The sequence below is a fragment of the Herpailurus yagouaroundi genome, unplaced genomic scaffold (assembly GCF_014898765.1).
Source record: "Herpailurus yagouaroundi ecotype Mexico unplaced genomic scaffold, PumYag 190, whole genome shotgun sequence".
Classification (NCBI taxonomy): domain Eukaryota; kingdom Metazoa; phylum Chordata; class Mammalia; order Carnivora; family Felidae; genus Herpailurus; species Herpailurus yagouaroundi.
The window spans coordinates 19330644-19356760 of NW_024412421.1; the positions used below are offsets into that span (position 1 = coordinate 19330644).

At 39.9% G+C, this 26117-nt stretch overlaps 1 protein-coding gene across 3 annotated transcripts in view; it reads left to right on the forward strand.

Annotated features, from left to right (window-relative positions):
• Nucleotides 1–26117, forward strand: part of CTCF (CCCTC-binding factor) — a 47566-nt gene that overhangs the window by 9017 nt on the left and 12432 nt on the right. For all 3 annotated transcript variants that reach the window (XM_040498372.1, XM_040498374.1, XM_040498373.1), the window contains 5 exons: nucleotides 18248–19037; nucleotides 19411–19581; nucleotides 23108–23241; nucleotides 24634–24754; nucleotides 25444–25593. In XM_040498372.1, coding sequence (XP_040354306.1) covers nucleotides 18257–19037; nucleotides 19411–19581; nucleotides 23108–23241; nucleotides 24634–24754; nucleotides 25444–25593 — 1357 coding nt within the window. In that variant the 5' untranslated portion in view covers nucleotides 18248–18256. The remainder of the gene's footprint in view (nucleotides 1–18247; nucleotides 19038–19410; nucleotides 19582–23107; nucleotides 23242–24633; nucleotides 24755–25443; nucleotides 25594–26117) is intronic.

The following is a 26117-nucleotide window of genomic DNA, read 5'->3' on the forward strand; positions in this document are numbered from 1 at the left end:
GTCTAGACTTCTTGGGTGGATTTGGGGTGTCTTGGGTAACCAGTCATTTAAGCGTCCAACTCTTGATTTCGGCTCAGGTCATGATCTCATGGTTCATGGATTTGAGCCCCACGTCGTGTTCTGTGCCAGTGGTGCAGGGCTTGCTTGGGATCCTCTTTCCCGCTCTGCCCTCCCGTGTGCACATGCTCACCCGCTATCTCTCTCAAAACTTTAGACTTCTTGGGTGGATTCAAAGCCTTGCTAGGACACTGTCGGAGAAGTGCAGGCATGAAGGAAAGAAGGCAGGAGGGGGAGGGTACTGGCAGCCATGTATCTGCCCAAGTGTAGAAGGAATTGACATTACAGAGGCAATTCTTAGAACTTTCCTCACATTTGGCCTTAATCTATTTTTGTATCATCCTAGTAGCATTTAGTTTCATTCTTTGGAAGAGTCAAATAATTGTAGAACTATACTAGACCCTAAAGAAGTAGCCCTTTTATTTTTTTTCCACAGAGATAAACACTATTAACAGTTTGGTATATTCCTTTTGGGTTTTTTCCCTGCACTTTTGTAAATGGACATGTACAGGTAATACAGTTTTAAAGACAAAATGTAACGGTGCTATACAAGTATTTTGTAACTACCACATTAAATACAAACACGTGGGGAGAGATATATCAAACAATACAAACTGGTAATAATGAAAAATAATTTCTTCCCACTTCTGATCCCTCAGTTTTCTTCTCCACAGGTAATAAATATTACCAGTTTTTCATACATCCTTCCAGAGAAAATTCTATTCATGTATTAACATATGTGTTTGTGTATCCTTCCTAAAAAACAGATGACAGCACACTATACACACAGTGTGGATATTTGAGGTTTTTTTAATCTTGATGTTAGATAAAGATGTTACAATATTTTTCTTGCCTACACCTCTTTGGGCACTTGTACTAGTGTATTTATACAATGACTTTGTAGGAGTTTAATTGTTTATATATTCCTAGAAGAGGGAATGGCATGTACAAAGGTCCAGAGGCAGGAGGAGAGAAGCCTAAAATGTTCTGGCTACTAAAAGCAGTTTAATATGATTAGAGCAGAGTGTATGAGGCTAGATGCAGATCTGCTGATAGGGCCCTAAAGGACCCTGTAGGCCAGGTGAAAGAGTTTAGTTTTGAGCTTACAAGTTTTCCCATGGGAGGTTTCAGAAGGGAAGTCTCCTTGCTGATAATGAATTTCCATTTTGTTTAAAAAAATTTTTTTAACGTTTATTCATGTTTGAGAGCCAGACAGAATGTGAATGGGGGAGGGGCAGAGAGAGAGGGAGACACAGAATCTGAAACAGGCTCCAGGCTCTGAGCTATCAGCACAGAGCCGGACATGGGGCTCAAACTCACGGACTGCGAGATCATGACCTGAGCTGAAGTCAGATGCTTAACCAACTGAGCCACCCAAGCACCCCATGAGTTTCCATTTTAGAAATCTGGCCAATGTGTGAAAAATGGGTGGTAAGGGAGCAAGAAGGGAAACAGGGAAACTAGTTCAGGGGCCATTGCATCAGTCCAGGCGAGATACAATACCCACCTGACTTAAGGTAGGGGATCTCACCAGGAATGCTATTTGTATAGTTTTGTTTCATTTTATTAAACTAAGTTGGGGGGGGCCCCTGGTTGGTTCAGTCAGTTAAGTGTCTGACTTCATCTCGGGTCATGATCTCGCGGTTCGTGAGTTTGAGCCCTGCATCGGGCTCTGTGCTGACAGTGCGGAGCCTGCTGGGGATTCTCTCTCTGCCCCTCCCCTGAATTCTCTTTCTCTCTCTCTTAAAATAAATAAACTTAAAAGAAAATAAAAAACTAAGTTGGAAAAGTTGGAATCCTGTTCTGCATCCTCTTTTGTAATCTTCCTTCATGTTGTATGTTATGCACATTTTCCCATTAGATACCCTGTGTTACTTTAAATTACTAAGAATGTACTTTCTTATTGCTGGATGTTAAGTTTTGTAACCTGTTCCTTTGGACACCAGTGTCTTTTTAACCCTAGCTTTTTGTTTCTAATACTTTATCCCCCCTCATCCCCATTGTTTGAATTATTTGTAATATAAGAGTAAGTCGACGTTGAGTAAGAGCCAAATTTACATAGATTTTGAGATGTCTGTAATAACTATTTAAAGTCCTGTTTTCATTCTGAACTGTTCTCAGTAGTAGATATTTGCCAATGTAATGACTTCTAGGTAAGTGTTCATCTTAGCTAATGGCTAAATAGTATCCTATCAAGTATATAACTATGGCTTTAAGCATTTTTCACACTAAAATTAAAGAAATAGAGTGTCTTATTTTGTAGGAGGGTAGATGATACAGTAGTTTCCTCAACAAGAAAGGTGGCAACAGAATCCTAAAATGTCCTAGATTGGGAGGGCTTTTGAAAAGCAGATGTCTTGATACTCTGTGTGCAAGGAGTGTGTGGGGAGTTACACAAATAGTGATTGTACCTTCACTTTGAGCAGACTGTCTAGTATAAAAAACATATCCTAATGGAGGGATGAAAGAACCAGTCTGGTAGGTTTGTGTCTAATGTTTGTGGTGTTTTCGCCTGACACAGAGATACCTCATCAAATTTCATCGACTTCAGATATAAATGCCACTCAGTAGAGCGGTGTGCCTTAGCCGTCTTAATCTAAATAGATTTTAGAGACTTCTGCCTAATTCTTGGTTACAGACAAGTGGACTGCAAAGCTAGGAAGTTGCCTTTTGCTTCATCCTTTTGTACAGCCTTGATGGATGCAGTTAAAACTGCCATCTGATTTCTATAGCTGGGAAGTGGGGATACTTGTTCCCTTCTTACCTACAGGGATGAATTTAACTAATAACCTAAAAAAATGTGTAGAATGTTAAAGCCAGAGGAAATGTTAAGTCATCTGGCAATCCCCTCATTTTACAGATAAGAAACCTAAGAAGCAAAGTGATATACCTGAGGTCATAGATGTAGGACAAATGCATCTGCCTTTTTTATTCTTCCCCATACTGGCTCTGAATAGTTTATGGGTTTCACAGAATATCGTGCTGCATTTGGTTCTGTAGCTAATTATTTGGTATATATTCACTAAATTTTTTTTTGTTTATTTCTTTTTGAGAGAGAGACAGAGCACAAGCAGGGGAGGGGCAGAGAGAGACAGAGACACAGAATCCACAGCAGGCTCCAGGGTCTGAGCTGTCAGCACAGAACCCGATGTGGGTCTCTAACTCAAAAACTGTGAGATCATGACCCAAGCTGAAGTTGGACGCCTAACCGATTGAGCCACCCAGACTCCCCTATATGTATTCATTTTTTTAGATCTCTTTTGACAGAAATATATATCAGTGTATATCTATAGAAAAACAGCATGAAAACTATACATCATTACTGCACTTGAGTATAGTATACCTGTGCACTGGCACACATTAGGTTTTCAGTATGTATTTGTCAGATTTTATTTATTTATTTTTTTTGGTCACCAACTTTAAAGGTTGTCCATGTAAACAGTGCGTTATTAGGCTCTGGCTGTCGCTAAAGTTAAAGGTCTAGTACCACCACTGTTCAGATTTTGAGCTTATTTATCTCTTCTAACTCAGAACCTTTTCAGAGTCCTTCAATAGTTTCCCTGTGGTAAAAACAGGCCATGGTTTGAGGCCAGGGTTGGTTAGTACGTAGTTTTAGTATTGTCTAGTTGGACCACTGAAAGTTCTAAATTGTTTCAGACCACTCCTTCTTATTTCTTTATAAATTCTGATACAACAAAACTCTGGCATAGCATGGTCATTATCATATAAAGCAGATATAAGATATTTTACATTCCCAGAGGTATGATATATAACTATTGTATAATAATAGAGGGTACCCTAATTGTTTTCAGTGTGGGGCTCAAGCCCAAGAACTGCAAGATCATGACCTGATCTGAAACCAAGAGTCAGTCACTTAACCAACTGAGCCACCTAGGTGCTCCATGTGTCTTCCTTTTTTTTTTTTTTTTTTTTTTTTTTTAGTGTTTGTTTATTTTCAGAGAGAGTGTGTGCAGGAGAGGAGCGGAAGAGAGAGATTCCCAAGCAGGCTCCTTGCTGCCAGTGCACAGCCCAACTTAGGGCTCGATCTCCATGAGATCGTGATCTGAGATCAAGAGTATGGTCACTTAACTGACTGAGCCACCCAGGTGTCCCTGTTTTATTTGTATCTTTATCTTTCCACTCCTATTTAGAATATTTGATTTCTGGGGCGCCTGGGTGGCTCAGTCGGTTAAGCGTCCGACTTCGGCTCACGTCACGATCTCTTGGTCCGTGAGTTCAAGCCCTGCGTCGGGCTCTGGGCTGATGGCTCAGAGCCTGGAGCCTGCTTCGGATTCTGTGTCTCCCTCTCTCTCTGCCCCTCCCCCGTTCATGCTCTGTCTCTCTCTGTCTCAAAAATAAAAATAAAAAAATAAAATAAAATAAACGAAAAAAAAATAGAATATTTGATTTCGGCTCAGGTGATGATCCCAGGGCCGTGGGATTGAGCTTCATGTTGGGCTCACACTGAGCATGGATCTTGCTTGGGATTCTCTGTCTCTCTTTGCCCCTCTCCCCTGGACACACATGCACGTGCGCTCAGTTGGTCTGTCTGTCTCTCTTTCTCTCTCACAAAATTTTTTGTTGTGAATGTATATTGAGACTAAAATATAGTGACTTGGTTACCTCTTTGAGGTAAATTTTATTTATAATTTTTTTTTTCCTGACCACTTGTTAGACAAGGTCTTTTGCTCCTTCTCTCCTTGTCATGTCTTTTGGGTATTCATAAATGTGTAATCCTCCTCCCCCATTTCTTGGTTAACCTATTGCCTAGATTTCCTTCTTTCCTGTATTTGTTTCCGTATTTTTTTTTTTTTTTTAATTTTTGTTTTCAACGTTTATTTATTTTTGGGACAGAGAGAGACAGAGCATGAATGGGGGAGGGGCAGAGAGGGAGGGAGACACAGAATCGGAAACAGGCTCCAGGCTCTGAGCCATCAGCCCAGAGCCCGACGCGGGGCTCGAACTCACGAACCGTGAGATCGTGACCTGGCTGAAGTCGGACGCTTAACCGACTGCGCCACCCAGGCGCCCCTGTTTCCGTATTTTTAAGGAGCAATCAAGTTGACAAATTATTTGTTTTAATGATTAATATTAGAGTAACATTTTGTTTTTGTTTAAACTTCTGTATGTCTGTATTCCTATACATATGTATCCTTTGTGGTTTTTCAGATTTCTTTTGTTCTATCTATTGAATAGCACTTTAACTATTTTCCATATTTCATGCTATTATACTATTTACTCACTAAGGATATCTTACTCTTTTTTTTTTTTTTTTTAAGTTTATTTTTATTTATTCTGAGAAAGAGAACAAGCTGGAGGGGGGAGAGAGAGGGAGGGACAGAGGATCCAAAGCAGGCTCTGCATTGACAGCAGAAAGCGCAGTGTGGGGCTCAAACTCACAAACCATGAGATCATGACCTGAGCCAAAGTTAGACACTTAACTGACTGAGCCACCCAGATGCCCCTGTTGTTTTGTTTTGTTTTTTTTTTTTTAAATATAAGTATTACTTGATCTTTGTTCAGAGATCTCCTATTGCCATTTATTATCATTATTATGCCTTTGGTATAGGTATGCATTGTTGAATTTAAGCTGTTGGCTTCTGATTTAATATTGACCCTATATAAGACCCTGTTTATCAAATAAAAATTATCTTTGTTCTAAGTAGCCTTCATGAGTGAGTACTGGGTTACAGAAACACTCAAACGTTGGCCACATGGTCACTGAAACACACTGCAAAACCATGAGTTCAGTCTTACCATGTTTTTCCACTTCTCTTTTTACTTTTTTCCTTCTGTCATGTGTTGAGCTTGTCCATACCATCTAGAGAGATATTTTGGTATTGATGGTACCCATGGTAGAGGTAAAACGTTAGGATTTCCATCTTGGGTGATACATTTCCATTATTGTTTATATGGACATCATACTAGTTTTGAGGTAGGCTTTATACATTTTATTTAAATAAACAAAACAATTCTTTGTTCTAAAGAATGAACCAAAAATTCTCATAGTAGAAAATAGTGGTATTTGAGTAGCTTGGATTTATGTAGACCTGTATTTAGGGTAGATAAGTATTGTATTCTAGGTCAGTCACTTCCAAACCAAGGTCAACAGAGATTTTATATCAGAATCACCTGGGGACCTTTTGGAATAAGGTCTCTTCCACCCTAGGCCTACTGAATCAGAATCTCCGGGATCTATGTATTTAAAAGTTTATCAGGTGATCCTGATACCATCCAGGTTTGGTAATTACTGCTCAGGTAGAATGTGCGCCAAAATCCATACATGTGCCTGTTAGATGTTGTTTAAATTCTATACTGTGTGTGCATAACTAATTTCTTTTTATAACATACTTATTTATTCACAGTAATAGACTTGCCATAGATCCTACCTTTCTCATATTCCCAGCAACGAAAGACTGTAGGACTGCTCCAAAGAGAGTGTAACTCTGAGCTGCTTTTAGGTATTTGGGCCTGGAGCAGAACAAAGAGAGATCTGGTGGTTCCTGACATAGTCATCCTTGGGAGCATGAGGAGAAGTGAAGCATTAAGTTGTTGTATGCTAGCAAAAGTATCTTTCAGGCTATAGAAAGCAGAGAGGGACAGCATGTGCTTGGGAGGCAACCCTTCAATCAGTACAATGGCACTAGAATGTTGACTCCCAGATAAACTTTGTCTTCTGTTTTGTTGGATAAATATTCAGTAAGTGAAATAAACAGGCTACCCTTACTGAGGAACTAGAACATGGCCTCTGAAACCAGGTCACAGTAATAAATTTGAGATTATTTAATATAGTTCCACTCAGTTATGTTGAATTTTTTGCAGAAAATTTGTCTAATTCCATACATAAGTTTCTTCCCCCATAAAATTTCCTCTTTTAGAGTTCCTCTCTACTGTAGTTTGCCTGTCAAGTTTCATCTCCTCCTTTAGGATCCAGCTTTAGCAGTTCCTCTTCTTGGACCCATCTCTTACCCACTTAAACCATCCTTTGTGTCAGGCTGGTAGGAAGCATGTTAACCCCTGTTACAGCACCCATCATGTTACAGTGGACCCTTGAACAACATGGAGTTAGGGACTTCAGCGCCCCCCAATCTCCCAACCTCCAACTTGAATATCCAAGTATAACTTTTAACTTCCAAGGAACTTAACTACCAACAGCCTACTGTTGAACAGAAGCCTCACTGATAACCTAGTCGATTACACACGTGTTTTGTATGTTGCATATATTATTTACTGTATTCTTATAATCATGGGAACTTGGGATTATTATTTCTTGCGAAGGGTGTATAGATAGTCTTCAAATGTGCTCCAGGAAATAAGGGGTTTTTAGCAGTCAGTTTTCCCTTGTAAAGGACAGTATATATATATATTTTTTTTAATTTTTTTTCAACGTTTTTTATTTATTTTTGGGACAGAGAGAGACAGAGCATGAACGGGGGAGGGGCAGAGAGAGAGGGAGACACAGAATCGGAAACAGGCTCCAGGCTCCGAGCCATCAGCCCAGAGCCTGATGCGGGGCTCGAACTCCCGGACCGCGAGATCGTGACCTGGCTGAAGTCGGACGCTCAACCAACTGCGCCACCCAGGCGCCCCAAGGACAGTATATATTAAAAAGTTGTGGTAGCTTTGGGGCGTCTGGGTGGCTCAGTTGGTTAAGTGTCTGACTTCGGCTCAGGTTATGATCTCATGGTTCGTGAGTTGGAGCCCCACGTCAGGCTCTGTGCTGACAGCTCAGAGCCTAGAGCCTGCTTCTGCTTCCGATTGTGTGTGTGTGTGTGTGTCTTTCTTTCTCTTACTGCCCCTCCCCCATTCTGTCTCTCCAAAAAAAATGAATAAGCGTTAAAAAAAAAAAACTAAAAAGATGTGGTAGCTTTGTTTATGAAATAGACTACTAGGGGCACCTGGGTGGCTCAATCGGTTAAGTGTCTGACTGTTGATTTTGGCTCAGGTCATAATCTCATGGTTCGTGGGTTCGAGCCCCATGTTGGGCTCTGTGCTGACAGTATGGAGCCTACTTGAGATTCTGTCTCTCCCTGTCTCTCTGCCCCTCCCCACTGTCTCCAAACAAATAATCTTTAAAAAATAAATAGGGGTGCCTGGGTGGTTCAGTCAGTTAAACTTCTGACTTTGGCTCGGGTCATGATCTCACGGTTCCTGATTTCGAGCTTTGCGTCAGGCTCTCTGCTGTTAGTATGGAGCTCACTTCAGATTCTCTGGCCCTCTCTCTCTGTCTCTACCCTTTACCCACTTGGTCTCTCTCTTTCAAAAATAAATAAACATTTAAAGAAAAAAAATAGACTACTAGAAATCATTCTTCTCCACTGTCTTATTCTTAGTGTGCATGTATTCTTAGTGTATTTTTTTTAATGTTTTTTATTTAGTTTTGAGAGAGAGAGAGACCAGAGTGTGAGTGAGGGAGGGGTAGAGAGTAGGGGAGACACAGAATCCGAAGCAGGCTCCAGGCTCTGAGCTGTCAGCACAGAGCCTGATGGAGGGCTTGAACCCATAAACCGTGACATCAAGACCTGAGCTGAAGCCAGATGCTTAACCAACTGAGCCACCCAGGCACCCCTTGTGTGTATGTTTTATAATAACTGAACTCTCCAAAGGACTGAACTTTGCATTGGTGAGTGTGGAAGGTTATTTTGGTTGATTTCCTTTGGGAAGTACCTGACACATTGACTGTACAACCATGTAATCTAGGTGGTAAGTTACTAAATTTTACTGTCCTCAAAATTAGCGCAGTCACAGTTAGCCTTTTTAAAAAAATTTTTTTCACATAGAACATATTTATTGAGCACATACAGTGTATGACACGAGTGCATTTTTATCTATCCATGTATCTATCAAAGCTCCGTGCCCAGCATAGGGCTTGAGCTCATGACTCATGCTCTGCTGACTGAGCCGGCCAGGTGCCCCTATCCTTTATTTTTATGTGGCAGGATTGTTTTACTCTAACCTATAATTGTGTCGTTAGGACTTTTTATTGACGCAAACATAGCAATAAAGGAAACAAATTCATGGAGCATCTAGGTGGTTAAGCATCTGACTCTTGGTTTCAGCTCAGGTCATGATCTCAGTTCATGGGTTTGAACCCTGCATTGGATTCTGTGCTGACAGCACAGAGCCTGCTTGGGATCTTGGGATATTCTCTCTCTCTCCCTCCCTCTCTCTCTCTCTCTCAAAATAAATAAAATTTAAAAAATAAAATAAAGGAAATAAATTCACATAATTAAGCTTTCACTTAGCATATGATATTTTGTTTTTCCGTATTCCTTTCCTGCTCTTGTGTGCAGGAACCATTTATATGTTTCATGTGACAGTAACATTGACATTGAGTGTCTGCTGTTTACCTAATACTGTTTTGTATTTATTGCTGTAGGGGATACAGAAGTAAAAGGCATAGTTATAGTTCCTCCCCTCAACAAGCTAATAGTCTATTTGAGGTAAAGACATAGACATAGAAAAGTATACTACAGTGAAAACCAAACAAACATGAAGTCAGTTTGCACTTGAGAAGATGTGATTTAGGGGATCACTTGAGCTGGGAGGGTACAAGACAGTAAGCAGTTATTTAGAAGATGCCCAGGAGGTGAGGTTGAGTGGGTGGAAAGGATGGGAACAAACTTCTGGGAGCCAAGCTAAAAGGTTTGGAATTGAGGGCAACCTGGTCGGCTCAGTCAGTAGAGCATGCACCTCTTGATGTCACGGTCTTGAGTTCGAGCTGCACGTTGGGCACAGAGATTGCTTTTAAAAAGCAGGGAGAAGGGCACCTGGGTGGCTCAGTTGGTTAAGCATCCGATTTTGGCTTAGGTCATGATCCCACAGTTAGTGGGTTCAAGCCCCGCTTCAGGCTTTGTGCGGACAGCTCAGAGCCTGGAGTTTGCTTCAGATTCTGTGTCTCCCTCGCTCTCTGCCCCTCCCCCACTCAATGTGCGCGCGCGCTCGCTCTCTCTCTCTCTCTCTCTCTCTCTCTCTCTCAAAGAAATAAATGGGGGAAGAGTTTGGAGTTGATGCAGTAAACCTCAACCACAGTGAGTTTTTGCACCAAATTTCAGAAAGGAAGATTTCATTGGGCAGGAATATGCTGGACACACCTAATGAGGGACACCAGCCTGGGAGGCTTGTTGTGTTCCTTTTTGGCTCTTTTTCTGTTTGTTTCCTAGAGTTGGTCAGTCTCCAGGTTTTGTCCATTGGTTGCTACCTTCATTCTACAGAAATTCAGTAGTTTATCAGACATTTTAGTGGGGAACATTTATGTAAGGTCTGTGATTAGAATTCTAGGAAACTGGGAGGTTATATATTTGTTCAGCTAACATGTATTCATTACCCTTTGGGGTGGAGGATACAGAGGAGCACAGGACCCAGGCTGTGTGTGTACATTGTTCTGTTTCATCTTTATGACAGCCTATGAAGTGGATGACCCTTCATAGAGCTATTATTGTCCCTTTTTGAACAAAAGGAAACCGAGGCACAGAAGGGTAGTATCTCTCACTCCATATCAACTGCTAGTTAAGTAAAAGAACCAGAATTGGAATGAAGTTTTCTGGCTGAAGGACCTGAGCTCTTAATAATTATTTTATTCTGCTTCTTCTGACACTCCCTCCCCCCGCCCCATCCGTGTCCTTTTTAAATATGGAATGAGCATTTCCCTCATGTTAAGTGTTATATTGAAACATGATTTTTAATGTCTGTATAGTATTCCATTTGGATATATCATTTACCAAGTTTTAATTACTCCCCTCCGGATGTATTAGAGTTGTTTATAACTATTCACTTTGATTAATAATATCCTTGAAATCTTGATGTTCATCTGTGATTATTTGGGTATAAAATGAAGTGTAGTTACTTTTTTGAGACAGAGCATGCGCACATGCCAGTGGGGGAGGGAGCGAGAGAAAGAACCGTAAGCAGGCATGCCTAGTGCAACATGGGGCTCCATCTCAGGACCTTGAGATCATGACCTGAGCTGAAATCAAGAGTCAGATGCCTAAGCCATCTGAGCCACCCAGGCACCCCCACAATTTGAATATTTTAAAAATTCTTGATTCATATCACCATTTACCTTGCTAATTTCAAAGCACCTTGCTTTAAGACAGCTGTAGCAGTTTAATAGAGGTAGCATGCTGTCGCATTATTTTAAATTTCCTTTTTTGTTTTAGTGTTGAGGTTTGGTTTCTTTTTTTTTTTCATCTGCCATTTGTATTTCTTTGAGTCATGTATTTGTGTCCTTTGCCCAGCTTTTTTCTTTTGGTGTTCATCTTTTTCTTACACATTTTACAATCATACGATAAGGATGTTAGTCCTTTGTCACATTTGCTGCAAACAGTTTTCTTGTTGACTGTTTTCTTTTTAATTTTGTTCAGTGTTTTGTCATAAGAAATTTTTTACTTTAAGGTTAAAATTTCAGTAATCTTACTCTGGTGTCTCCTATTATTTCTGTGTCTAAGCACAAAGCCTTCCTCATGGGTCAGAAGGCTATTCACCTATATCTTTTTTCAAGGTGAGAGCTTTTAAGTGTGTGTGTGGGGGGGGGGGCAGTTAATGTCTCTTTAACTCTTACAATGACATTATATTCCAGATGGATTAAAAATATAACTCAAGGGGACCTTGGGGGCTCAGTCAGTTAAGCATCTGACTTTAGCTGTCAGGTCATGCTCTCACAGTTCATGAGTTCGAGCCCTGCATGGGTCTCTGTGCTGACAGCTCAGAGCCTGGAGCCTGCTTTGGATTTTGTGTTTCCCTTTTCTTTCTGCCCCTCCCCCGTGTGCACGCGTGCGCATACTCTCTCAAAATAAACATTTTTTTTTTTAATTAAAAAAACATATAGCTCAATATTTTCCAAATAGTTTAATAGCTTTTTGGTACCTTTTATGAAGTAATCCTCTTCTCCCCACTAATTTTTAAAATGACAACTTTTTATATTCTAGGGTTTGTTTCTGGATTCTTCTGTTTAAATTTTTTTTTAATATTTATTTATTTTTGAGAGAGAGAGCGTGAGCAGGGGTGGGGCAGAGAGTGAAGGAGACAGAAAATCTGAAGCAGGCTCCAGGCCCTGAGCTGTCAGCACAGAGCCCAATGCGGGGCTTGAACTCACAAGCCATGAGATCATTACCTGAGCTAAAGTTGGACACTTAACCGACTGAGCCACCTAGGTGCCCCAATCCTCTCTTCTGTTTAAATTGATTGGTTGTGATAGTGATAGTATACATCACATTAATTATTGTGACTTTATAATATGTCAATATTTGGAAATAGAAGGTTGCCTTCATATTTTTGGAAATTTTATTGCTATCATTGTTTATTTTTCAGACACTTTGAACATGACTTTATATAAAGTAGAAAGAATTAACAGCTTTATGATGTTTGGCTTTTCTGATCATGGATATAGACAGTAGTGTCCCTGTTCAGTGAGGTCTTTTATGCTTCTTAGAACCAAGGGTTTTTTTTTTTTGTTTGTTTCTTTGGGGTTTTTTGTTTTGGTTTGGTTTTTGGTTTTGTTTGTTTTGCCTCTTGGAAGATTTTTATAACCTTCAAATAGGTTTGCACATTTTTAGTTGAAGTTATTTCTAGTTTGATGTATTTTCAGAATGGTAAGACTCCCTATATTTCTATATTCTTGTGTTTTCTGTTACATATGTATACACACACACACATCTACATATATACAGTTGTAAGTTTTAAGTTTATTTATTTTTGAGAGAGCGTGCATGAGCGGGGATGGGGGGGGGGGCAGACAGAGGGAGAGAGAATCTCAAGCAGGCTCCATGCTATCAGTGCAGAGTCTGACATAGGGCTCAAACTCAGGAACCGAGAGATTATGACCTGAGCTGAAATCGAGTCAGATGCTTAACCACCTGAGCCACCCATGTGCCCCTGGTTTAAAGCCCATCTTATTCTACAATTTGACGAAGTGTACAGAAAATATAAATGATAAATGATACAAAGTCAAAACCCTAGAAAATACAACTTAGAATAGGAAGTTATTATTATATAGCTTGAGAGGAAAAAAGTTGAACAAGGTGTGGCCCAACTAAAAAAAATGGTAACTCATGATCCTGTAACATAGGTCTCAACAATGAAAGAAAAAAAATCCTTAATTGAAGAAGACCTTTCCAAGTGTGTAACTTGAAAATTTCTGCCACGTATCCTTTAGTATAAGCCAAGGGCATAATGCCAAAACAAAACTTGGTGAAAGCAGTTCTGTAGGGATAAGACCATGTGACCCAAATATACACAGCTTTTTTTCTGATGGTCTGGCATAAATCTGGGATAAAGCCTAGAATAGAATGCTGAATTCCACTGAGGGGTCAAGTCAGATAAGGACAGAAAAGTCTCCTTTGGATTTGCCAGTTAAGGGCCATTGCTAGGCTTAGAGCAGTTCAGTAGAGAATTGAGGAACAAACCAGACTGGTGAACCAAGGCATGGAAGAGAAAAGAGACAGTGTGGGGTTGACCATGGAAGGAATACAGAAATGTCAGGTGCTAAATTGTCAAGTGGGTTAAAGGAAGTTTTCAGATGGGAAAGATTTGAGCAACATAGAGCAGGTAGAGAAGACACTGAGGCAAGAGGGCGAGGGCTGATCCAGTAGGCTCCCAAGGATGCAGGCCAGGCTGGTGGTTAGTTAGGAGCATGGCCAGACCTCAGGGGCCTCTGTTAGAGGCTAGGCTTCCACATCCTCCCACTCACCCAGTCATCAAGAGCAGGGACGTGCTCAGGTGCCAGTTTTCCTCTCTGCCAACCCCAACACTCACAGGTGCCAGAATCACCCTGCCACAGTCTGAGGGAACCTCCTCTTGCCCCACCCTCTACCCACAAGTTGGTCGAATGATGTTTAAGAAATGTTCCTGGGGTGCCTGGCTGGCTCGGTCAGTAGAGCATACAACTTTTGATCTCAAGGTCATGAGTTCAAGCCCCACGTTGGGAGTAGAGTGTACTTTAAAAATTAAATAAATACATACACCAAAAGTTACTGTTTAAAATAAAATAAATGTCCCTAAGCTTTACTTTGTCATGAAGATGACAGAGAATACAAAATGTCTTCAGAAGACTAACCCACTTTGTAAGTTCAGAAGACAAGTTCTTCAGAAGACTAACCCACTTTGTAAGCTCCTCTTTTGGTTATTGATGCATTAGGGACTGGAGTACAGGTTTCCTTATTCCTTCTCAAGTGCCATCGAATTGAAGGTGATAGCCAAGCATCACTGGGCGAGAGCTCTCGTAGGCAGTGAAAAAATTAGAGAATTGCAGATGTGGGTTTGAAAGACCTCTGTGGAGACAGCTGAAGTAAAAAGGCTGGTGAATAGAGTGGCTACAGAGAAAAGAACAGAGCCTTGATATGCTCAGAGGGTAGGTGGAGTAGCTCTCAGAGACAAAGGAAGAGAGAGACCTAGGAAAGACAGAACCAAGGGAGAAAAGAGGTTTATGAAGGAGGAATACAAGTTTCATACCGTCAGATGCCAGAGAAACTGAGATTGAAGGTAAGGGGAAGGCCTTTGGGTTGGTTGCTCTGGTGCTTGTGGACCAAGCAAAGGGGATTATAGAAAGCTAAAGAGGGAGTGGAGTCCTTTTTAGTAAGGAAAGGTTCTGAAGATAGAGCAAAGCCATATAAAAATGTGTGCACACTATATGTATAATACAATGTCATCTATGTATAAATATCCATAAGGGGAAAAACAATGAAAAAAACCATACCAAAATGGTAGGTGATTAGGTAAAGGAATTGTGAGTAACTGTTTTTAAGATTTTATTTTATTTTTTTATCTTGTATTTATTTAACTTTTTTTTAGAGAGCGAGCGTGAGTTGGGGAGAGTGGTAAAGGGAGAGGGAGAGAATCTTAAGCAGGTTTCACACTCTGTGCGGAGCCTGACACGGTGCTCATTCCCGTGACCCTGGGATCATGACCTGAGCCAAAATCAAGTTGGATGCTCAACTGACTGAGCTACTCAAGTGCCCCTAAAGATTCTGTTTTTTAAGTGATCTCTGTACCCAACATGGGGCTTGAACCCATAACCCCAAGATCAAGAGTCACACGCTCCACCAACTGAACCAGCCAGGCATCCTATCGATAACTTTAAAAAAATCTTTATGTGCTTCCTTTTTCAGATTTCTCTAAATAAGCTACTATACTTTGATAATCTTTAAAAAATGTGTTCTGGAAATAAATGTAAACCCCTTTCTAGTGGTGGTGTCCTCAGAAAGGTTTGATAAAACCTAGAAAGCATGGCTGACTCAAGCAAAGAGGCAGAAAATTGGGGAGTTGGGTAAGTGTAAGTTTGTTCTCTGTTGTGTGGCTAAGAGAAACTGAGTAGAAGCAGAGCCAAGTCCCTGGAGGAAGAGAAGAAATGGATCAGAACTGTCAAAGGGGTGACAACAGCTAGCAGAGCACAGTCCTTTCGGAGTGGGAAGAGAGACCTGGTCCAGCCTATTAGGTTATTGATTCAAAGGAGAGACTCCCTTCTCATGGAGAATATTAGATAAAGTGCTTGAGGGGATGCATTGAGTTTTCTAAGCAGTATTTGGGAGAGGCTAATACCTTGCTACTTTGTGCCTGATTTTTCTCTGTAAAAACAAGCTGCTGCTTTAGTACCCTGAGTAGAGGCCCATGTTCAGGAACCTTATGCCATGTGTTTTTTTCACAGTGAGAGAATACTCTTGTCAGCTCAGCTCCCTGGCAACACAATTGGTTTCAATTTGTACTCCTTTCTACCACTTCTTCTTCTACTTGGTTTATAATTCCAGTGATTTCTTTTAGGTTAGACTTAGTTATTTACAAGCAAGTTTTTTACAAGTTATTTATATTTAAAAGTTCTCAAATTCAAGGCAGAGAGGGGATGGATTTTTCTGTGTTCTTCAGATTGTTGTGTGCTTCACAACCCAACAGAACTTAGACATTAAATGTTTTCCTTCCACTAGTTTTACCATTAAAGATCTCTAAATAGCCTGGAGTTATGTGATGAACCTCTGACAGGGTCAGAATTAGCATTTATGGCTTATGAATTTTTTGTTCTTTGTACTTTGGTATTTTTCCCAAGAATGGTGCCAAGGTAGATGGGCGTTTTCTCTGTTCCCTAATGCCAGCATTTAGAATTATCCCATCCTTGTTGGGGTACTAATTTTGGGACATTATTGACCTGAAAATTCTCTCTTAAAATATCTGTGAATAGCGATGGTATAAATAGTGCTTCTCAAACTTTAGGATATGAAACCACTTGGAGATCTATTAAGTTGCAAATTCTGATTGTGTGGAGTCCAGGAGAACCTGAAGAGGTGCCTGGCATGGCTGGCTCAGGTGGAAGGACATGTGACTGTTAATCTCCACATTTGTGAATTCGAGCCCCACATTGGGTTGTAGACATTACTTAAATAGGTAAACTTTAAAAAATAAATAAAAATAGGTAGTAACTCCTTGAATGCAGGACCAAGCCTTACCCATTCTCCTGTAGTGTTTGTATTGCCTTACAGGTGGTCCATACTGCCAGCATGGGTACAGTGTTAAGGTACCCAGACAGAGAATTGGAAAAATGTGTCTGTAATAGAAGTAGCAAAAGCTTTTTGTGAGACTAGGGCAAGAATACAAAACACTTTAATTTTGAATTAAGCTTATATATGTGGGTTTTGTTAAGTTGGATTATTGTTATGAATTGGATGGTTGTTCAGACCCATTTTACTCTTAGGTATCTGGGTACTTTGAGTATTCACAAGACTTAAGAGCCAGAAACTATGAATTAGCTGATTTTTTTTCCATTAAAAAAAAATTTTTTTAACGTTTATTCATTTTTTGAGAGAGCATGAGCAGGGGAGGGGCAGAGAGAGAGGGAGACACAGAATCCGAAACAGGCTCCAGGCTCTGAGCTGCCAGCACAGAGCCCAACATGGGGCTTGAACTCAGGGACCATAAGATCATGACCTGAGCTGAAGTCGGACGCTTACCCCGACTGAGCCACCTAGGCTAACCCCACCTTTTTTTTTTTTTTTTTTTTTTTTTTATGTTTAAATAACAGTTGAGTACTTACCAACCTAGGCATAGTGCTAAAGAGTAAAAACTACTTGTTATACATGGTCCCTGTCCTCAAGGAATTTGTGGTCTTAGGAGAGAGGTACAATGAATGTCAAGTTGATGGTATGACACAGGAGGTAGTGTTGTGTGGACAGTCAGGACCATAGGAGTGTGGATCCAAGGTCTGATTCTGGCTCCAAAAAAATAGTGAGAAAACACTATGACATGGAATATTTTCTAAGGTAGAATTTAGCTAAAAATAGCAAGGCCCTCTGCCAGTGTTTTTATTAATAGATACAGGAAATGTATAAGATGTAAACTAGTTAATAATTCTTTAGTATCATCAAATACCCAGAGTTGGAAAAAAAAAAATACCCAGAGTTAAATCTAATTGTCTCATGTCATATTTTTTTAAATCATTTGTTGGTTGGAATCAGGAATCAGGATCCAGAGAAGATCCATATGTTGTGATTGACTGTTGGGTTTTTGTGTTTTCTTTTTGTTTGTTTGTTTTTGGATTGCTGTGTTTTCTTAAATCTCTTAACGTCTATCAGGGTTTCTCAACCTCAGCACTATTGACGTTTGTGAACCGATAATTCTTCATTGTAGAGGACTGAACCTGTGCATAACAGAACATTTAGTAGCACCTCTGGCCTCTACCCCTAGATGCTAGTAGCATACCCACCCAGTAGTGACAACCAGAAATGTCACCAGGCCTTGCCAGATGTCCCCTGAGGGCAAAGTCACCCTAAGTCCAGAACCACTGAGGTGTAGATTCTTCCTCTATCCTTCCTATTTTTTGTGTTGGTGATTTATTTGCAGAAGAAACTGGGTGGTTAATCCTGCAGTTTCCTTCAGTCTGGATTTCACTGATTCATCCCTGTAGTGTAATTTAACATACTCTGTCACCAATTTCCTGTTAATTGGTGGTTGGATCTAGAGGCTTGATTAGTTTTGGATTTTTTTTGTTTTGTTTATTAACAAGACTGCTTCATATATATGTTGTTCTTCCATCAGGAGGCACATAATATCTGTTTTGTCTTTTTGTCATATTAACAACTGTTGATTTCCTAATTCACTTGCCAAGGGTCATTTTGTTTTAAAATGTATTTATTTTCATTTGGACAAATTTTACTTTAAATGACAATCTGTGAAATAAATAAATAACAACCTGTGTTCTCCCTTACTAAAGGAAGGGGAAATGGAAGGTGAGGCGGTTGAAGCCATTGTGGAAGAGTCTGAAACTTTCATTAAAGGAAAGGAAAGAAAGACTTACCAGCGACGCCGGGAAGGTGGCCAGGAAGAAGATACTTGCCACCTACCCCAGAACCAGACTGATGGGGGTGAGGTGGTCCAGGATGTCAATAACAGTGTGCAGATGGTAATGATGGAACAGTTGGATCCTACCCTTCTTCAGATGAAGACTGAAGTAATGGAGGGTACAGTCGCTCCAGAAGCAGAGGCTGCTGTGGACGATACCCAGATCATAACCTTACAGGTTGTAAATATGGAGGAACAGCCCATAAACATAGGAGAGCTTCAGCTTGTCCAAGTACCTGTTCCTGTGACTGTACCTGTTGCTACCACTTCAGTAGAAGAACTTCAGGGGGCTTATGAGAATGAAGTGTCTAAAGAGGGTCTTGCAGAAAGCGAACCCATGATATGTCACACCTTACCTTTGCCTGAAGGGTTTCAAGTGGTGAAAGTAGGGGCCAATGGAGAGGTGGAGACGCTAGAGCAAGGGGAACTTCCACCTCAAGAAGATCCTAGTTGGCAAAAAGACCCAGATTATCAGCCGCCAGCCAAAAAAACAAAGAAAACCAAAAAGAGTAAACTGCGTTACACAGAGGAGGGCAAAGATGTGGATGTGTCTGTCTACGATTTTGAGGAAGAGCAGCAGGAGGGTCTGCTATCAGAGGTTAATGCAGAGAAAGTGGTTGGTAACATGAAGCCTCCAAAACCAACAAAAATTAAAAAGAAAGGTAAAATTAGTTTATCCATTAAACTCTCATAAAGTCATTTTGGGATAAAGTATATATATAACGCCGTGTACGCAAATTATTTTAAAGTAAATGGATTTTTTTTTTTTTTTTTTTTTTTTTTTTAAGATCATGAGGTGGGTACCAATCCCTTTAGCCAGTCTAAAAGAGGTTTTTCCAAATTGAGTACTTTTTAAGTCCTGAAGAAGACAAAGAAGTAAATCTATTAGTGGCATGAAATAATTCTGATTTAATATGACTTAAATTGGATTTAGTTTAAAAAGGCTAATGAAATTTATTTGTAGAAATTTAACATTAGGGTTAAACTTAACACTTTGAAACCCTGGAACAAGTAAGTGTTTTATTTTGCATATAGGTGTAAAGAAGACATTCCAGTGTGAGCTTTGCAGTTACACATGTCCGCGGCGTTCAAATTTGGATCGTCACATGAAAAGTCACACTGATGAGAGACCACACAAGTGCCATCTCTGTGGCAGGGCATTCAGAACAGTCACCCTCCTGAGGAATCACCTTAACACACACACAGGTGCTGGATATGAATGTTGGGGGCTACAGCATAGCAAAGTTTAAAACTTGGGTTTTAAGTATCATCCAAACTGGTTCCAGTGGGAAGTTAAAGAACAACTTTTGTTCTTTCTTATGCTGGTTTGTTTGTTTTAAATGTTTATTTTTGAGAGAGAGAGAGAGAGCATGAGTCGAGAGGAGCAGAGAGGGAGGGAGACACAGAATCCAAAGCAGGCTCTAGGCTCTGAGCTGTCAGCGGAGAGCCCGACGCAGGACTTGAACTCATGAGCCATGAGATCATGACCTGAGCCGAAGTTGGACACTCAACCGACTGAGCCACGCAGGCGCCCCATTTCTTATGCTGTTTTGTAATCCTGATTTATTATAAGCAGATGAATTTATAGGCAAATGTAAAGAAAATTTAGTGGAAAATAATCCAAATTATATAAGGATAGTGATCCAGAAAAGCTGATCAGTGGTAGTTAATCTGTAGAATTTCCTGAAGAACCTCACCATTGCATTGCTAAGGTTTTAACATCAGTGACAAAGAATGACCCTGAAAATTCCCAGGCAACAATTGCCAGGCACTATAAGGACAAACATTAGAAATAGCAACAAAATCCTGTCTTGGTAAAAACCATGGTTTCTGGTTGTTTCGCCAACAAAGGTAAGTAATTCAGAATTGCAGAATGGAAAGTTAAAGGCATTATTCTAGCAATCCAAACATTTCTTCATTTGTGCTCCGTATATACTTTAGTATTCTAATATTAGCTTTGTGTTGGCTATGGTTAGGTTCCAGGCATCATTAAAGTTGGAGGAACAGTGTGCTGGAGCTCTCTTTAGGGTCTTTTCTGGGCTTTTTGCTCTTTCCGTTTTGGCATTTGGCTGCAAGTGCTAATAGAAACTTCTCTCACACAGTTCTTCATGCAGAGTAGATTTCCTCTCCAGATTCTCCACCAAATATGGCTCTTGTTTTTGATTGATGTACTGGTTGTTTGTTGAGCATGATCAAGTTGAGTTTGCCCTGTAAGCAGTATGCTGTGCATTAGTATATGTTTTGCTAATATGACCTAGTCACTTTTCACTGTCCCTGCTTTCTACTCAGACACTTGATGATATGATGTATTTAGTAGTTTGAAGACACTACGAAAGTGCATATGACTAGATAAAAGTATATGGCCTTATAATAGGACCTCCAAAATGGGGATGCTTGATGTAGACTGTGTGTGTCATGGTCTAGTCCTCAGCTTTGAAAATAAGAGTGTGGTCTGTCTGGTGCTCAGAGCTAATTTAGCAGCACTAATTCATACTAATCAAACCCTCAGCGGTCAGATGCAGATCAGAAAATCAGTTTACAGTGAGGAATACACCTTTTCATTTTCTGGATGCAGTTGTATTGCTTTCTAGGGGACACTCTTACCTATATTGAGATGATGTAGCAATTGACATGTGACTTGGTGAGCATGGACCCTGAGCATAGGGACATAAGCAGCCAGGTGGTGCAACTCAATGAAAATCTCTGTTGCACAGCAGTGTCTACTTCTTCCCTAATTGCCATGCTGTGTCTACCAGTAGCAGGCCTCTTTCTGTCCCCTAGATAGTACTAGGTAAACATTAGAAATTCTTGGTTTTCAATTCACTTTGTCCTAAGAGAAATGGATCCTGCTTTCCTTCTCTCATTAATTGTTGTTTTACTTACCTATCTGTGCTGCCAGACTATATTTTTCATAGAGACAACTCTATCCTTCACTCCTACATCCTTAGTGGTACTAAAGAAGCAAACTGAGCACGTGAACATTCATTGGAATTTCTTGGAATTTTTCATTACTGTCATACTTTAATCACACTTCCTCTTGTGGGTTCTCTCAATCTCAGAATCATTTCTGCAGGTGGGTAGTCCTATTCTTTGCATTGTAATTCTTCTTAATACCACTTTCAGGGGAAGTCTTCCTTTAGTTTTGGTGTTTGGGGTTACCTTGTTGTCACCCCTTACCTGCAGTGCATAATTACAAATGGTTCCTAGTTTTTGAGTAGTGGTTTATGAAAACAGCACTGTTTTCTGCTGTCAGCTTATCTCTTTATTGTCATTATTACCTGGGCATATTTCCAATGCTATATTTAGAATATAAAGTGACTAGAAAAGATCCATTAAAGTAATCATTCAGTTATGTTATGGGTCTACTATGTGAGAACATATTAAAAACAGTAAGAGTCTTCCTTAAAAAAAAAAAAGTAAGGGGCACCTCGGTGGCTCAGTCAGTTAAGCATCTAACTTGACTTCAGCTCAGATCAGGATCTCACAGTTCATGAGGTCAAGTCCCACGTCAGGCTCTGTGCTGACAGCGTGGAGCCTGCTTGGGATTCTTCCCCCACCCCCCACCCCACCCCCCCGGCTCATGTGCACACATGCCTTCTCTCTCTCCCTCTCCCTCTCCCTCTCTCTCTCTCTCTCTCTCTCTCAGAAATAAACATTAAAAAATTAAGAAATGTAAGTTTCCTTCAGTAAAAGGAAAAAAGAAAAAAAATTATTAGTTTGTAAAAATGTTTAAATATTCTACGAATTGACATTCAGATCACATAGTATTAGACATTGGATGTTGGAAAGTGATCTGTTCAGGGGTGTCAGGCTGGCTCAGTCAGTAGAGCATGTTACTCTTGGTCCTGGGTTGTGAGTTCAAGCCCCATGTTGGGCATAGAGCCTTCTAAAAAATAAATAAATGATCTATTTAAATCACATAAAAGGCAGTACTACTTTTTAAAGCCTTTGATAAATTTCTAGATTTGTCAAAACAAATTTATATAGAAAACAAGCTATTACATATGTGAGGTATTTTGTTTTTTAAGAAAAAAGTATCAATATGCACAGCCCTTTGGCCCTGTGTATAGTCACAATATAGTAAGATTTGATGTGCAAAGGAATCTTGCTTGGGTCAAGTAACTATTAATTCTGTGGCCTGTACTTGACAGAACATTGAAGTTTATTTATTTAATTTTCTAATGTTTATTTTTGAGGGACCGAGCACAAGAGGGGGTGGGACAGAGAGAGATGGAGACACAGAATCCAAGCTGTCAGCACAGAGCATGACGTGGGGCTCAAACTCACTAACCGTGAGATCATGACCTGAGCCAAAGTCAGACACTCAACTGACCGAGCCACCCTGGCTCCCCACAGCATTGAAGTTTAAAAGATGTTCTGTATTTTTTTTTTTTTTTTTACACCAAGAGTTGAAGCAGACTTGTGTTTTTATTAACTTTTGATCCATAGTGATCAGAATTTATAAACTAGGGATAAAAAAGAATTTGTATTCAAAAGAATCACTCACATGGGTAATTAAGGGAAACTAAATGTTTGGCACATGTTTCCAGTATTCTGGGGTTACTGTTAGAAAGTCGACCAGGCCCTCCCATAGCTTTTGGAGCTACTCTCAGGCTGGTACAAGATTGTTGAGATGACCAGAGTTCAACATCATGCAGTTTTGTGTCACATGTTGAACTGTCATTAATTATGCCCTTGATCTTGTCTTCCTTTTATAAATTACTTTCCCTAGGTACTCGTCCTCACAAGTGCCCAGACTGTGACATGGCCTTTGTGACTAGTGGAGAATTGGTGCGGCATCGTCGTTATAAACACACCCATGAGAAGCCATTTAAGTGTTCCATGTGCGATTACGCCAGTGTAGAAGTAAGTGTTCAGCTCCTTGTTGGTTCCTGTCTTAAGACCATGATTCTAGTATAAGGATAAAAACTAACCAAACTGACTTAAGATGAGATAGAAAATCTTACCAGATTATTAACACTCCCACTCCCTTTCCCCGGCACCAAAAACAAAAAAACTCATGAGTGTGAAAGATTTACCCATTTTTTAAAAAAAGCACTAGTTCCACATGTTATTACAGATACGTTCTACCAAACATCAAAGAAATAAATAACTGTACCTAGAGTATTTAAAAATAGAAAATTTTATCTCCTTTACTCTTTGAGGTTATACTGTTACCAAAACTGAGTAAGAATGCTACCAAAAACAAAAGGGTATCTTTTTCTCACAGAAAAATTAAATTACTAAGTAAAATTATTAACCATATTTAGTAATATATTATAAGAATAAGTGATTATGAGATAGACTATGTCTAAAATGCCAGGATAGTTGAACATGAAGAAATTACTGGATTGTGCTATATTGAGAGGTTAAAGAAAACCATGTGATCATTTCTATAGATGACTGAAAAACTAAAATTCATTATTTATTACCATTTAAAGTCCTAGCAAGTTAAGAGTAGAAGAAAATGGCTTTACTATAAGGAGTATATACCAGAAACCTATAGTCAATCCATCCTAGTTAACTCTGAAACTTTGGGAGTATTCCCATTAAAATTTGGAACAAGACATCTCTTACCATTACTGTATCAAAATTGTATTGGAAATCCTAGCTAAATAAGAAATGAATTATAAATGGAAAAACAAAAAATGGTATTTGTGGCAGACATATTTGCTTACATAGAACATCCAAGAGTATTAGCTGAAAAACTTAAAACAGTCAGTCCATTTGGATGGCCAGATAGAAGACAAATACACAGAAGTCAGTAACTTTATATGATCGATACTAGGAAACAGGTTTACATTCTAATAGCAATAAAATCATTTAGGGATAAACTGAACAAAAAAAATCTGATACCTCTGTATCTGGAAGGAAATTACCTGTAAATAAGCATATATTATTTATTTAAGTTCCTTAAATAAACTATTAAGGAAAATTTCAAAAGTGGAAACATATATAGAAATAGATAAAATAGGATAATACACCCCCCATGAATCTGTCCCCCAGCTTAAATAGTTACATAATAACCAATCTTGACTCATCTGTGCCCCAACCATTTGTTTACCCTCTTCCTTTGGACTATGATAAGGATTTGAGAGACAAAGGTTACAAGTAATGAGGAAGAAATATTATATTTTAGACTTTTTCTGTATTGTGAGCTTCAGTGCCCAAAAGCTAAGCTTTTGTGCCTAACCCACAGCACTCACATTACAATCAATGTTAACAGAAGTAAGAAGTTTGATTGCTCTCGTGTTTCAGGTCAGCAAATTAAAACGTCACATTCGCTCTCATACTGGAGAGCGTCCATTCCAATGCAGCTTGTGCAGTTATGCCAGCAGGGACACATACAAGCTGAAGAGGCACATGAGAACCCATTCAGGTAGGACATCTTCCCTTGATGTGTTAATGAGCTGCTTTTCAGTGGATTCCATGGGACCCTGTGAACCACCTCACGCCCCTATTGTTTACCTGAATGGAAGCTAGCATGAAAGTAATGGGATTAACAGATGCTTTTCTGGAATATCCTCTGAATTCATTGCTCTGAATATACATTGGAGAATGGAAAGTTTCACTATTAGGAGTCGTCTGGGTTGAATCCCTAATTAGCTCATTCAGTTTTCCCCGTACTATCTTTTTCTAAAAAAGAAAATCTTGTAGGGGTGCCTGGCTGGCTCAGGTGATAGAGCACATGATTCTTGATCTCGGGGGTTGTGAGTTCAAGCCCCACATCAGGTGTAGAGATAATTTAGAAAGTAAAGAAAGAAAAAGAAAAGAACTTGTAGGTCCTCCTGTCATCCACCTCCTGCCCCCCAAAGGCAAGCCTTGTCATAGGAACTGCTCTCTTTCTCATGTGAATGACTCTGGTAGGGCTGGCAGAGCAGGGGTGGCGGCAGCAGTTTAGGACTTTTCCATCTCTCAAGACAGGCGCAAGCCATGCAGTGGGCCTGAGCCCTCTGGGTAGTACCCAGAGATTCTCTGTAGCTTAGCTTTACTGCCTCCTGAATTACCCTCCAATTAAATGGTAATATTCATTTCATCTAATTTGTTCATTTTGTATTTCCTTTTAAGGGGAAAAGCCTTATGAATGTTATATTTGTCATGCTCGGTTTACCCAAAGTGGTACCATGAAGATGCACATTTTACAGAAGCACACAGAAAATGTGGCCAAATTTCACTGTCCCCACTGTGACACTGTCATAGCCCGAAAAAGTGATTTGGGTAAGTAAATGAAAAATATTTTTGAGGATGTGTGAAAATACGAAGATCATAAATAACTTCCTTTTCTGATTCATATAAGCTTTGTGTATATGAATGGCCTGCCACTTAATAAAAGCCATTGCTGGGGCTCCTGCATGGCTCAGTTAGTTAAGCATCTGACTTCGGCTCAGGTTGTGATCTCATGGTTTGGGAGTTCGAGCCCCGCATCGAGCTCTGCACTGATGGTAGATGTATTGCTCCTTGAATATTATTCTTCTAAATGTTTTTATATTTAGGTAAAATGGTATACTTTACAAAATATCTTTTACTTTAACTTTTCTTTTTGAGAGAGAGAGACCAAGTGTGAGTGGGAGGAGGGGCAGAGACAGAGGGAGACACAGAGTCCAAGGCAGGCTCCAGGCTCTCAACTGTTAGCATAGAGCCTAACACAGGGCTCTAACCCAGGACCTGTGAGATCACGACCTGAGCCGAAGTCGGACGCTTAACTGACTGAGCCACCCAGGTGCCCCAGCTTTGTTTTACTT